The sequence below is a fragment of the Styela clava genome, chromosome 12, assembly GCF_964204865.1.
Source record: "Styela clava chromosome 12, kaStyClav1.hap1.2, whole genome shotgun sequence".
NCBI lineage: Eukaryota > Metazoa > Chordata > Ascidiacea > Stolidobranchia > Styelidae > Styela > Styela clava.
The window spans coordinates 13002206-13015130 of record NC_135261.1 but is presented as its reverse complement, the minus strand read 5'-3'; the positions used below and the strand labels follow the sequence as shown (position 1 = coordinate 13015130).

Below are 12925 nucleotides of genomic sequence, written 5' to 3'. Positions count from 1 at the left end.
GTCTACTGAAATTACGTCAATAGTTTTTATTGGATATAAATTTCCGCTGAAAATGTTGGTGAAAACAACGAATAGTCAGCGGAATTAAATTCCCTATCTATTAATCTTCAAAACGAGCCACCTTCCCCCACTTTCAGGCATTATGCTATATCACAATTGAAGATTAAGCTTCGTAACATTGTTATTTCCTCCTTCCATATTTGAATAGCAACATCATTTTGGTTTATTCCTAAAGGCCATAATTATATTACAAAATTTACAATTTCATAGAAATTTGAATTAAAAACAATTGTATTGCAGAATATCTCTGGCTAATTTGAAAACAACCAGACAGTAAGTAAGCTATACAAAAGGAAGTGGCCCTAGTTTGCCATAATGCTAATTACCATATACTAATTAAGGATAGAAATATTGGATTTTACTGAATGGTAATTTCTTTGATGTACCTTCATCGCAAGGAAAATACACAGCTGGTAATTTAAGCGTATGTATCAAGAAGACTCCCCATAATTAGAGATATGGATTACATCAATTTGTAACACTATTAATGAGTGTTATTTTTTTTACTGTAAAACAATTTGATTTTGTCTCATTAGTTACTTAATTATTTGAGCTGTGCTTTGTTCATATGACTAAAGTTAAAATAATCATATGACAAAATGACTGTCAATGAAATTACCAACAATGTAATTCACTCATGATGAATTACTACAATGATATCACTGCAATAAAATTACAATGAATCCATTTCCTCAATAACTGTATCGCTGTTGAATATCATGGAGAATGCACTGGTCCTAATAAAGCTAAGCCTAAATTCTGATACTACGTACGCTTGATAATAGAGAATCTGAGTTATAGTACCACTGGTAAAGGTTTTGCTAGTAGAAATTAATAAAAATTCCAGAACTTTTTGCATACTTAACAGTATTTAGAAACTCATAAGCCTGTCGCCTATATGTTACAAGTGGGTATTAGTTTCATGGTGAAACACTTTGCTTCAGCTTTTAATGTCAAAGTGGTATGGCTAAAAATTTAGTCTTCAAATACGAATTGTCGTATCAATACACTGGCCTACCAAAATATTCTTTTGATCTTTCCAAATACTGATATAACGAGTATTGGCTTATTCATACCATACCTATGGGCCAAAGATACAACTAAAAAAACACAGTAATTACACCTGGAAAAGGCGATCACAATCAATTGAATAATTCTCTTTCATTTAATTAAGCAGGTTTTCCATTTGACTCAAGTATTTTCTGCGATTTCAAGTAAATAACGTCACACAAACATATCTTACTTCTTTTTCATATTCTTCCAAAATGCATGAAGGACTCAATACAGTTGTAATAAGATTACATAAAGCCAAAGTGAGTCCGTTGTCCAACATAACATCAGCTATTGGGCCCATGCATTCAAATAGTTCTTGCTGAAAGAGAAGAGAAATTAATTTATTGTTATAAACGAGAAGGACATAAGCCATTTCAATTGATTTCACATGCTTCGGTCATAAAATAAAATATAAAAAAAATATTATGGTTATTATGGATATAAAATATATAAAATTGTATATTGGATGTGTAAGAAAGGAATAGATAAGCAGTTAAAGCCTGTGAAGTGGTTGCATTAAATTGAATTGAAATTTATTCCAATTCTCTTACGGCTTCACTAAGCCTGTTTCACTTATTTCTCGAAACAAAAATGAGTTTAAAAAAGATCTTTTGCTACATTTGTTGTAACATAACATGATGAATCCAGTAATAAACACAAAAAATATCACATAATTCAAATATTTTCTCATATTCATGTTTTGTTGTCTGCCACAAACAACTCAATATTAGCGTAAAAATGAATTTTCCAGCGTTTAAGACTTACCAAGCGAGTAACGACATCCCTGCATAGATCGTAATCATGAACAGTATTACCGAGAACCGCTAACAGAAGAACTGCTGCATGATTAGTAAATGGGTCCGGGGCTGGTGTCGGCATAACAGCGGGGTCAGGGGCAGTTCCATCTAACGGTAAAACTTCTGCAGAAGATATTGGATGACCCAAAAGAAAATAAAGACACGCATCCAGTAGAGGCCGAGTAGCTGGATGTTGATGCAGTTGGTTGGCCACCAGATGAAAACCTTTTTCTTTTAGGAATTCTTCTTGCGCCTTTGGGCTGCACCTTACAATGTTATAAGATGATACTTGTTATATAGCAAAATACTATAACGTTTGGCTTTGCCAATCTATCGACCAAAGATATTTGAATACAGTGCCATGTTGTGATCAGTTACTGTGCATTTTTTCTACATGCAGTTGTAATACAGAATGCTTCGTACAGATTCGAAGTGAAAGAATGTGTAAGTGCTTAGTAGCTATGATCTAACGAAAACATACAGATCCAAAGTAAGGAGAAAGGACTTGCAGTTCTATACCAAATACCTTTTACTTCCAAGTGGTCTACCTTTGAGCAAACTATCTTAGAGAAAAAGATAATATTCATTTATAGCACAGATCACAATGATGAACTAGTCAGATCCATGATTGTTATATGAAAAACTAATTTTTTTTCGAATTCTTCAATTTAGGCCTACCGTATATGCTCGTTTTACCGCCCGATCTTGATTAAGGGCCCGTTTGAATAGCCGCCCGTGTGAACAACACATACAAATAAATAAAGGCCGGTGCTTGAACATCCGCCCGATGTATGTATTTTTCAGTGATAAAAAACAATAGGAATTAAGAAGCGCTTTTGTCACAACGCTGTTGAATTTTAAGCGCCGGTAGATAACACTCATACATAACAGATAGCATTGATTACGTAACACCGTGGTTCTCAAACTGGGCGTCGCGACGCCCAAGTGCGTCGTTTCAATGTTGATAGGGCGTCGCAAAACTTTTCTTCTTTTGTGGATTTGTTCAAAATTTTCGTTATTCTCGTTTAAATCATACTTTAGAACTGGAAATAACAATATGTTAATTATTGTAACGATCGGAAATAACAAGCGCCCTTTGTTGAATAAGGGCCCGGTTAGTGAGTTGGTTGAAACAATTATGGGCTCGAGCTATAAAACAAGCAAATACGTTATATGAAATTCTGTGACCATCGTAATTAATATAGTCGATAGAATTGAAATACCATACTTGGAGAAGTAAACCGCCAGCATTCGGAGCGTTGATGCCCTAACATCACTAGATTTGTGATGTACACCGACGACAAGAGCCTTGGCACATAGTGGTCCAGCAGTCAATTCAAAAGCATCAATATCTGGCATAGTCATCACAGCTAAGCGCAGAAGGTTCAGTAATTCGCAGGTTACATAACATAATTCATTGTTATCGTCGACATCGAGTGGATTCACGCTTTTCATGGAAGAATATTTACTACTTGGCCCTGACATCTCTTTCTGCATTACGAAACGAATTTCCTGTAATGACAACTAGAAATTATAAACCAATATAAGAAGGACAGTATTTAGGAAAAAACATCATGCAGCCTGCTAACCTCATCATTTTTTTCATCCTTCCCACCAGATGAGGTTTTTCCTTTCCGATCTTCTTTTGGACTGGTTAGGACTGGATTCACATTGTGTGGAACTTCTTCCCATGAACTGTCATTCCCTCCATCAGCCCGAGTGGACATGGTAAAAGTACTACGTGAACTTGCAATGCTCTTCAAATGTGATGGCGTAGTGTTTCTAAATCAAATTTTTGTTGCACAATGAAATTTTTTTATAAGGCAGTCATTCATGACTTTCTAAATAAAACTAAGTAGAATTAGCCACTGATATCTGACAATATTTAAAAGAATTTTTGTAAGGGTCGAAATCATTCTGGTTTAGCATTTGCCATCCAATTTATTACACCCTGGGTGAGGGGGTAGGCAAGGGATTTGTACTCAAAATTTGTAGCCTGCAACGTCAATAAAGTCAACTATACGCTTTCACCACTTGGCCTTCCCACATTAGGCAATTGCGCCTACAAAATTAAAAGTGATGTTTATGGATAAGGGAAATCATCTAAGAAGACTACAAAAAATTAGGCTAAAAAATGCTCTTTTTCGAGTAAAAGTTGGCTTTTGATCAATTTAATGCCATTATATCATACCTTGATGAATTTCCACTGCCAGATGAATTTCCTTCTTCTATAATTGACAATGCTTTAATTTTTCTAGTATCATTTCCAACTGCAAAGAAAAATGAAAATTAAAAAATGCAATTTTTTGAAAATGCAAAAAAGAAAGTGCAATTTGTGACTTTCAAATTTATTATTCTGCGTAATAATACATATCAAATATTAGATGCATAGCCAGGTGCCAAACCATTTTATAATAAAGAAAGTTAAAATCAACTCTAATTTTAAGTAAAATCAACTTGCATTGAAAGGTGATAGTATCACAATCCTCACCATCATTCGGAGAAGAGGCCTGGGTATGAAAATCGAATGACTAAAATGGCCACCTCCATGTCAGCAAAATTTTGGATGAATGTTGAAGGAAAGAAATATACGAAAGGTCATATATAGGAACCACCAAAATTTGTGGAATAGAAAAATCGACTTTTAAAGACTTCTACTATCTTTAAACACTGAAAATTTGTAGTTTATTAGTTAAGTGAAAACCAACAATAATTTAGCACAGAGCGACTGTAAGGTTAACTGTTTTCAATATGCACTGTGCTTTGTCAATGCATTTAGTACCGTCCAGGCATCCACTATAAGTAAATGACTGATATATATATATATTACCTGAGCTATTATTCAAGCTATCTTCCTTCAATCCATCAGTATGATGTTCCCTTTCTTCCGTTATCACTGCTTCAGCAATTGCTTTACTAGCAGTGGATAATAGTGTTTCAACTTTACGCTTCGGTGAGAGAGATTTTGCAGGTGCACTAACAGATCGATTTAGTAGAGGACGCATAGCGTTTGGATCATCGGATGTTGGAGAATGAGGTAATGACTGAGTAATTTGTCCCAAATCTGTTTATGTGGAATAAAAGTAGACTATTACTTCAGTCTATAGAAAAGTAAGCTCGACGGTGTGGCGCATTGTGCATAAGAAATACGCTGGCCACTGTACCTATGATTACCCTGTGTGGGTGCGCAGGATCGAATCCCATGCGAGAATAATTACGTGTGAGAGGATTGCAGGACTCCGCACCCCAGAGGGAGATTGATTGACATAACCGCTGGTCGGTTACGACTTCGTCCACCATCAGTCCGTCATGGACTGGTAACAGGATGAGCGGCTGTGGTTTGCCATACAATAAAGTCGTGTTATCGGCTTGCCTCTCTCCCTGGATAAATATGTAAATCCTATCCCTATATCAAGATGGTTCATATTCTTTTTTCAGCTTGAAAGTTTATTTTATGAAACTGGATATACAGAATTATTTTTCCCTTATTGTTAATGTTCATTGAGTTTGGATAGGTTTCAAATTTATCCAGTGAGAGAGAAAAGACATCCTGATAGCGGAATTATTGGGTTAAAACAAGTCTTCTAGCTATTTTCTGGTTATGATGTTAGTTTGAGTATGCGATTGAAGGAAAAAGAAAAACGCAAACAAACAGCAAAGACAACCACTACACCGAGAGCAATATATCCGACAAAATTTAAACTATTCTTTTGGGGATATGTACCCATAGCAAAACAGGCCAGTCGTCAAGCTTTCATGCAGTATTGGTATTCACGACTAAATTCCCTAAAATGTCTCTTTGCACCCAAAATAAAGTCAAAATTTAATATTTATATATCATCACTTCCGTAAAAATAAAAACATTTCGAACCTTTATTATTTTCTGACGTCTTCAAGTTGAAATAAAAACTGGAAGTTGTGTGACATACAAATGTACCTAAACACACAAAGAACATTAGTTTTGAAAAAAATCTGGCAGTATACCAACCACATTGCTAGTTTATTTATATTTATGTTATAAAAGCATCGAATTTTCAATTTTTTTTTCGAGATTTACTTTTAAAAAATACACGATAATAATAAAATATACACTTACTAGCCGGAGGATGAGTGGCTACTAAAAAATCACATATTTTTGATAAAATATTAATGCTTGGGGGAGATCCAATAACAGCTCGTAATAATTCTATCATGTGTGATGTTACGCTTTGTCCAGGAAACGGATCAACACCATCTGCAATCATTTGTTGGAGACCTACATAAACAAAAAAACATGGTTGCATGACATGAATATAAATTATGGAAAGGAAAAGGGTTGTTCCCCATGGATAAATTCGAGGTTAAACATTTTAGCGAGTATGAAAAACAAGGATTATACAACCAGCCTAACGAACAGATGATTTAAAAACTGAATCTGACCTATTCTTTTAAAAATAATCGAAAATTTGGAACAAGTAAAAGCATCAATGCTATTTAAGTGGGGATTTCTTCCTAAAACTCGGCCTTGTGAAATTCACTACCACCTATATTTTCTTTAAAAGCATACATAATTATTAGAGTGTTTCAAATTTTACATCAGCCAACATTCGCAAGACTTTAATCGATGATTCCCACTCTAAGAAAAGTTTTTTTGACGACCCTTAGTAAAAATCAAAGTATTAACAACCTTTACCATAAGGCCCAAGAGTTATATACCATTTCTTATAACTATTGACGAAACAAGCCTCGTATTGACGAAACAAGCCTAGAATAACTGACCTGTGAGTATCCTGTGAACAATTCCTGCTCTCAGAAGAGCTTTTGAGTTGAACCACTGATGAGGATGTTCGACTCTTACTAAACTCAATATTGCTTGAAGCAACATTGACCAAACTGGGAACAAATCATCTGAATCTGTAAAAGAAGAGTATTTCGTTTTTTTACAAAAAAGTTTTGCTTTACAATTTGTGATTAATATTATTGATTATATTAGTGTTCCTTAAGCTTTTTGTTTTGAACAGCAATAAAACAAAATTCTCATAACCACAACTCTGAAACAGCTGAGCGCAAACCTGAGAAAGGCTAACATTTGTAATGTTATCAAGATTAAATACAGCATGTTATAACCAAAAAAAAATTAACAAAATTTGCTGAGTCTGCTGAAAAATGATTGCATCAGTACTAAATAAAATAAAGCATATGCAGCCACTGAATGATATCACAGGTTGACTCCAATAAGCATGACCTATAAATTTTATAATTACTTTACGAAAAAAAAGAAAATTCAGTCGGCGCTCGAGCTTCTGTTTCTGTGTGACTGTACCCAAAAGTTTCAGTAATTTAGAACGCCTTGCACAAAAGTTATCTTCAAATGACCTGTGTTTTTTTCTATGGTCACATTGTGTCTCCAAAGACATTAGTATAGTTTGAATATAAAATTTATTTGCTCTTGTATAATTTAAACTTTCCACAGAGTTTGAGCAGCATCACTGAGACTTATTTTGATTATTAATTAAAAGAAAAGGAAGTAAATCAATCACCTTCCGAATTGATCAAGTCAACAGACTTATACCAAATTTTCCAATCAGTGAGAAGAAATTGTAACAATTCTTGGTCGTGAATTAAAGCAGAGTTTTCAAAGTTGACCTGTAAGATATTAAAATATAGAATTGCTATATTCATGCCCAATTTGCTCGGCACTGTTGTGCATTGAGCTAAGCGTTAGGAGCGTTTGCTCACCACCGAAATCTGGTTACCCTGCGTGGTTTAACAGGTGCGAATCCTGTGGGGATAATTATGTGTAAGAGGATTGCTGGACTTCTTGCCGCCGTGGGGTGGATCACATAACAGTTAGTCGATTACGGCTTCCTCTATCCATGTATCTAAAACAAATAACTAGCCAACCAATCCCATACCCATGGACTGGTAACTGGACAAGAGGCAGTTGTTCACCATATCATTAAGTCGTCTTAAATTCCTCCCTTTGAAAAGTTACACCCAAACAGAATTTTGACCTCGGATGACCTTTTTATTTGATTATTTGCCTGATGCGATATGCGATTTAGACTTGTTTTCTAATTTTTTGGGTGAAATTTTTCAGATTTGAAGATTAATATAAACAGTTTTCACCTCATAAAAATCTCCTTTTTCATCATTGTTCTCTGAATTATAACAGACAATAACTTCATCTCCAGAACATGATGCATTGAATATAATTTGAAGAGTACGAAATCCGACAATGCATTCCGATTTGGTTAAAAGCTGAAAAACATAATTTATTAATCATATAGAGTTAAAATGCTTATATTGTACAAGTTGTGTTACCTGCAAACATTATTTGTAGTACCTCTGATAATTTAGAAATAGGCCGAAAAAAAAACCTCCAGAGAAGACATTGGTTCATCCCTATCTTTGTTTGCACTAAAGCATATTTGTATACAAACATGCATCTGTGCATGAAGATCAAAAGAACTAATGGTAATGACTGCTTGACAGACATAAATTTGCAGGCTTCGATGAGGATGTCATCAAGCAATACTGACTCCCTATTTTAATAAAGTAATAGGATATATTTCTGTCATTAATTTCAAAGTTGAGTGTGCTTGCGTTTTAGATTGAAAAAAAACATGTTGATTTATTCTAACTATCCGTTGGGGTTACGCAAGACTAACAACCTTTCCCTGCTCCATGCCTTTGCGCGAGTGGATTCGTATGCGTGTTACAAAAGGATGCGTAGCAAAAATAAAGATGGCTATACTATTTGATTCAAGAATATTGCTGCACACTAATATAAATGTATTTCAGTTAAAGTTTCGTTATTTAGGTGCATGCAATTACTTTTCTTGCCATAGGTAAAAATGTTTGTCTGAGGAAGTCTGACTTCGGTCAGACGAAACGTTAGAGAAATGCATTTGTGTTAGTGCGCAGCAAGACTCTTAAATCAAATAGAATTTATTTATTTTACCAACAATTTTTTTTTTAATTTTTTAAATTTAATAGTGAATTTGAAAAGTGCTGCCAAGTCAAAACAATTGCCCATGCCTGTCCTACCTTATGAAGCATAGCAGCCACATTGAGTGATGTAAATTCTTGTTGACGTTTCGAATCTGTTGAACGTAATTTCAAAAGAGATTGTAAAGCAAGACATTGGATTTTTTCTGCTTCTCTTCTTTCTTCTAAGCTTGATGGATCTCTTATTGTTGACGAAGTCACTTCAACTACTTTTGCACAAAGTAAGAGAAACACTTGAATTCCACCGACCTGATTAAGAGCTCTGTGATGCAAGAATTAGAAAGAAAATGAAATGCTGATAAAGGTGATCAAACAATTCCACCACAAAAATTCAAAAAAGTTGGAAAATATGGGGATATGATACAACAATTAAAAAACACTTTTCAGGAAATACGGAGATTATAAGACAACAATTAATAAACGCTTTTCAGGGTTAGGTTTGAAAACAAATAGAAATCAGTGTATTTAATTTATAAGTACATGATAGTTAAAAAAAAAACAGTAATTAGATTGATTGTCTTTTTACTGTAGTTATCAGGAATTATTTGAAATGATTTTCGACCACACTACAAGACTTCAAATGTTTGAAATGATTATTTTTTAATTTAGCCATAATCCCAAATTATGACACAGATTAGCCATTCATGAGCAGGCCGATCCTATTGGGTTAAACTATAAAGACTACATTTAAAATATCAACTTGGTCAATTTTGATTGAATCTGTTTTGAAACAACATAATTTTTGCTCCAACTTCCATTTGTATCGAATTGCTTTTCACTAATTTAGTATCTATACCAAAGTCACAAAATTCGTCTTGAAAATCCCTGAACGTACTTATGTAAACCACGATTCCATTGCGATCTGAACTTCACCAATTTCTTGACTGGCATTTTCATAAACTGTTGAATTAATGGATCAAAATTTTCTGATGGTACTGTTGTCACATTTGTAGAAGGCGAAGTAGAAAAAAGAGAGAAAGAACGACTACGGCGATCTGGTTCTGTTGACGCAACATTGGACGAATTCGATAAATATATTCCGACGTCGGTCGGACTGTATGTGAGGACCAGGTGTTCCTGCAAAAAAGAAAAAAACGTTAAATGGACATTTTATGATTTTTTTTCTATAAAATTATCTTCATACAAGGCTCTGTATAAGCAGCCACTGATATGTAGGGAGCTACATGGGTTTGAACCGGAGACCTACGATGTAAACTTAGGTAGGTTTAATGCTCTAACCACTAGGCTAGGGTTCTTCAACTGAGTCCTCATCACCTCCAGTACCATGAGCAGCCATGAAAAAAAGTCTTCAATAGAAATTATTCGTTATGGCTCTATTAACTTTATTAAATGTAATTCTTTGAGTGTAATCAATTTATTGTTTTAGTTTCATGTGTTGGCTTTTTATTATTAAATGTGGTGCATAAATAAACTAATGAAAACCCTCGAAACAGAAAACGGGGTATTTTTATTGAAAAACGGGTCACAAGTGTTGAGTCTTCGGAAGAGGTTATGAGAGATTGAATATGTGAGTTTGAGAACCATTGCACTATGAAGCTGTCATTGAAGCTTCACCATCTGCAAAGTTGTGTGAGGGTATGCAAAACAAATAAAGTCCTTGACCTTTCGAAACAAGAGTAGTAGAACCTTCAATACCTGCGTGTCTTGAAGCGAGGACAAGAACAAACAAAAAAATAAAAAATAAAAATAATACCTGCAGGTTTTTAACGCTTGGCATATTTTCCAAGCTGAAAAAATCTTCTGTGACTACATCAGATAGGAGAAGAGAATGGGGTAAAAGATAAAAATGGGGGTTGTTAGCGGATTCAAGACCTGGGGTGGGTGAGAAAGGAGATGAAACCGGTGTGACGATATGAGATGGGGATCTTGATAAACGAATTCTTGATGAAACAGATGCAGAGGATTTCTTCTCCTTCTGAAAATAAGTTTTTTGTCGTAAACAGACAGTTATCTTAACCAAAGCAACTTAAGAACAGGGCTGTGGAATCAAGAAAATTTACAATTTACTTCGGCTCAAACTCCATTTAGAAATATCACTTGCCAATCAAAAACTGGCCCCCGGCCACAGATTGAGGAAAATTTTATCTTCGAATGCTGCCACGAAAAAAACAAATGTTGATAACAGAATTTATGTTTTAGACAGAATCCAACAATTTATCACACTCACAGTTATCAAACAATTGTATTCTACAGTTAAGATGGAAATTATCATTTGAAATTTAAACAATCCGACATTGAATTACCTTAAAATCAGTATCAGAAACTAAACAGTCTGTCAGGTTATTGATATTAGGACCACGTCGAAAGATAGCAAAAGCTGATTTCAGTGTAAAATATATTCCTTCAAAAAGCATTACTGTGCCCAACTTATAACCAGACATTTCTTCAGTGTAGGTATTGGCTTTTGAAGACCTAAAATTAAAAAAATTATGATGGTTAGATTGTAACATAGAGCGATAAGGTAAACCAGCCAGAGATGGCCAAATCTGAATAATAAACTATTCCCAAAACATTGTAAAATAATATTTTTGTATATGGAATATCAAATATATTTTAAATTGTCTTAAGTCAATATATACGCAGAAATATTACAAAAAATGTCATTTTTTTTGTTCAAATGTCGCTTTGTCGCTAGAGATAAGAAGTGTGTTTTGTCGCTAGAGATAAGAAGTGTGTTTTGTTCTCATCCTATGGCATGGATAAGAGAGAATTTTAAAATATTTTTGAGAAAAAGTTTTCTCTACCTTGACGTGGACTAGTAACTAGGCGGTTAAGGATGGACACAATGGTCCGCTGTAAGATTAAACAGTCTTGTTAACTATACTCTCCTCAGCGTAAACGCAATTGACTGAATGAATCTAAAACCGGTACACAAATTGACGTCTATTCTCTTTACAATAGCAATATGAAATAATAAATACCTACCTGGAGTAATGTCCAAGAAATAAGCTGACTTTCCTAGGTTCAGCCATTCCAGTCTTTCTGTTAATACTTTCTCTTCTGGCAGATTGTTTTGGCATATTGTGTTCCAGTATAATATCCCTCTCTGTTGTACAATTCACTATTGCATGAACTTTTCCCAGAATCGTCTGAAAAGTGAGACTTTATTTAGTAATCTAGAATTTTCAGGATCTTAGATTCAGACTTTTTTCAGAATAATAAACTAAGCAATACAGGATATGATAGGCTTTTGAATTTATTCCACGGAAGGAAAAAATGGTATGAAGACACCAAGCAAGTAATAACCGAGCCAGACGTTGCATAACTTCCGAGATCAGACAGTGCTTGGTGGCCTGTGCCAGCCAGGTTTGGGAAAAGCTCATTCACATGTTCCAGAAATGTTCGAAGAAGTCATAATCGACCAATGGCACTCGAACCGCAATGCGTTAACGAGGACATTTATAGATCCACTCAGGATTTAATTTATTCAATTGTTATACACCAATTATTCAAACAGTTTTATAACAGTCAGAAGACTTGTTTATGATGTCTGAAATTTTGACACTACTATGAAACAATGGCGAAAAAATCCAACACCCCCAAAATTTAAAGGGAATATTCCATGGAGGACATTTTCCATAGATGGGACTTTCGAAGGAAATAATTTTCAGAGTGAATTTTTTCCAGGCGCCTATCACACTCACCTTATCAGGCAATCTATTCTCAGTATAATTGAGCGTCAAGTGTTGCCATTCACCATTAGTGAGAAGCAATCCGTTACATTGGGTTTGAGTCAGCACACCAATAGGCTTCGAATCATCAGAGTCAATACAAACTCTATAAAAAAAAAATACAGAATCAAAAAGAATTTTTAAACAGGATTCAGTCACTCTCAAAAGTGCTATGAGAAAAAGTGAATCTATACTTAAAGTTATCTTGAATATCTCATCATTTACACAACATAGGAAACTTTAATAAAATGTTGGCTCTGATAAAAGCATAAAAAAAAATTCCGACCCTTGACCCCAAATTCGACCTCTGGGAAAACCAAATAACAAAAACCT

At 34.5% G+C, this 12925-nt stretch overlaps 1 protein-coding gene across 1 annotated transcript in view; it reads right to left on the bottom strand.

Moving 5' to 3' along the window:
• Positions 1–12925, bottom strand: part of LOC120330175 (lysosomal-trafficking regulator-like) — a 57337-nt gene that overhangs the window by 28286 nt on the left and 16126 nt on the right. Inside the window, exons 21-37 of the mRNA XM_078118700.1 lie at positions 12566–12698; positions 11847–12010; positions 11165–11333; positions 10615–10836; positions 9736–9977; positions 8940–9162; positions 8019–8150; positions 7430–7535; positions 6669–6803; positions 6007–6165; positions 5782–5847; positions 4741–4974; positions 4102–4180; positions 3500–3692; positions 3139–3422; positions 1879–2176; positions 1304–1432 (exon numbers count right to left, since the gene is read on the bottom strand). Of these exons, the coding sequence (XP_077974826.1) occupies positions 1304–1432; positions 1879–2176; positions 3139–3422; positions 3500–3692; positions 4102–4180; positions 4741–4974; positions 5782–5847; positions 6007–6165; positions 6669–6803; positions 7430–7535; positions 8019–8150; positions 8940–9162; positions 9736–9977; positions 10615–10836; positions 11165–11333; positions 11847–12010; positions 12566–12698 (2968 nt within the window). The remainder of the gene's footprint in view (positions 1–1303; positions 1433–1878; positions 2177–3138; positions 3423–3499; positions 3693–4101; positions 4181–4740; positions 4975–5781; positions 5848–6006; positions 6166–6668; positions 6804–7429; positions 7536–8018; positions 8151–8939; positions 9163–9735; positions 9978–10614; positions 10837–11164; positions 11334–11846; positions 12011–12565; positions 12699–12925) is intronic.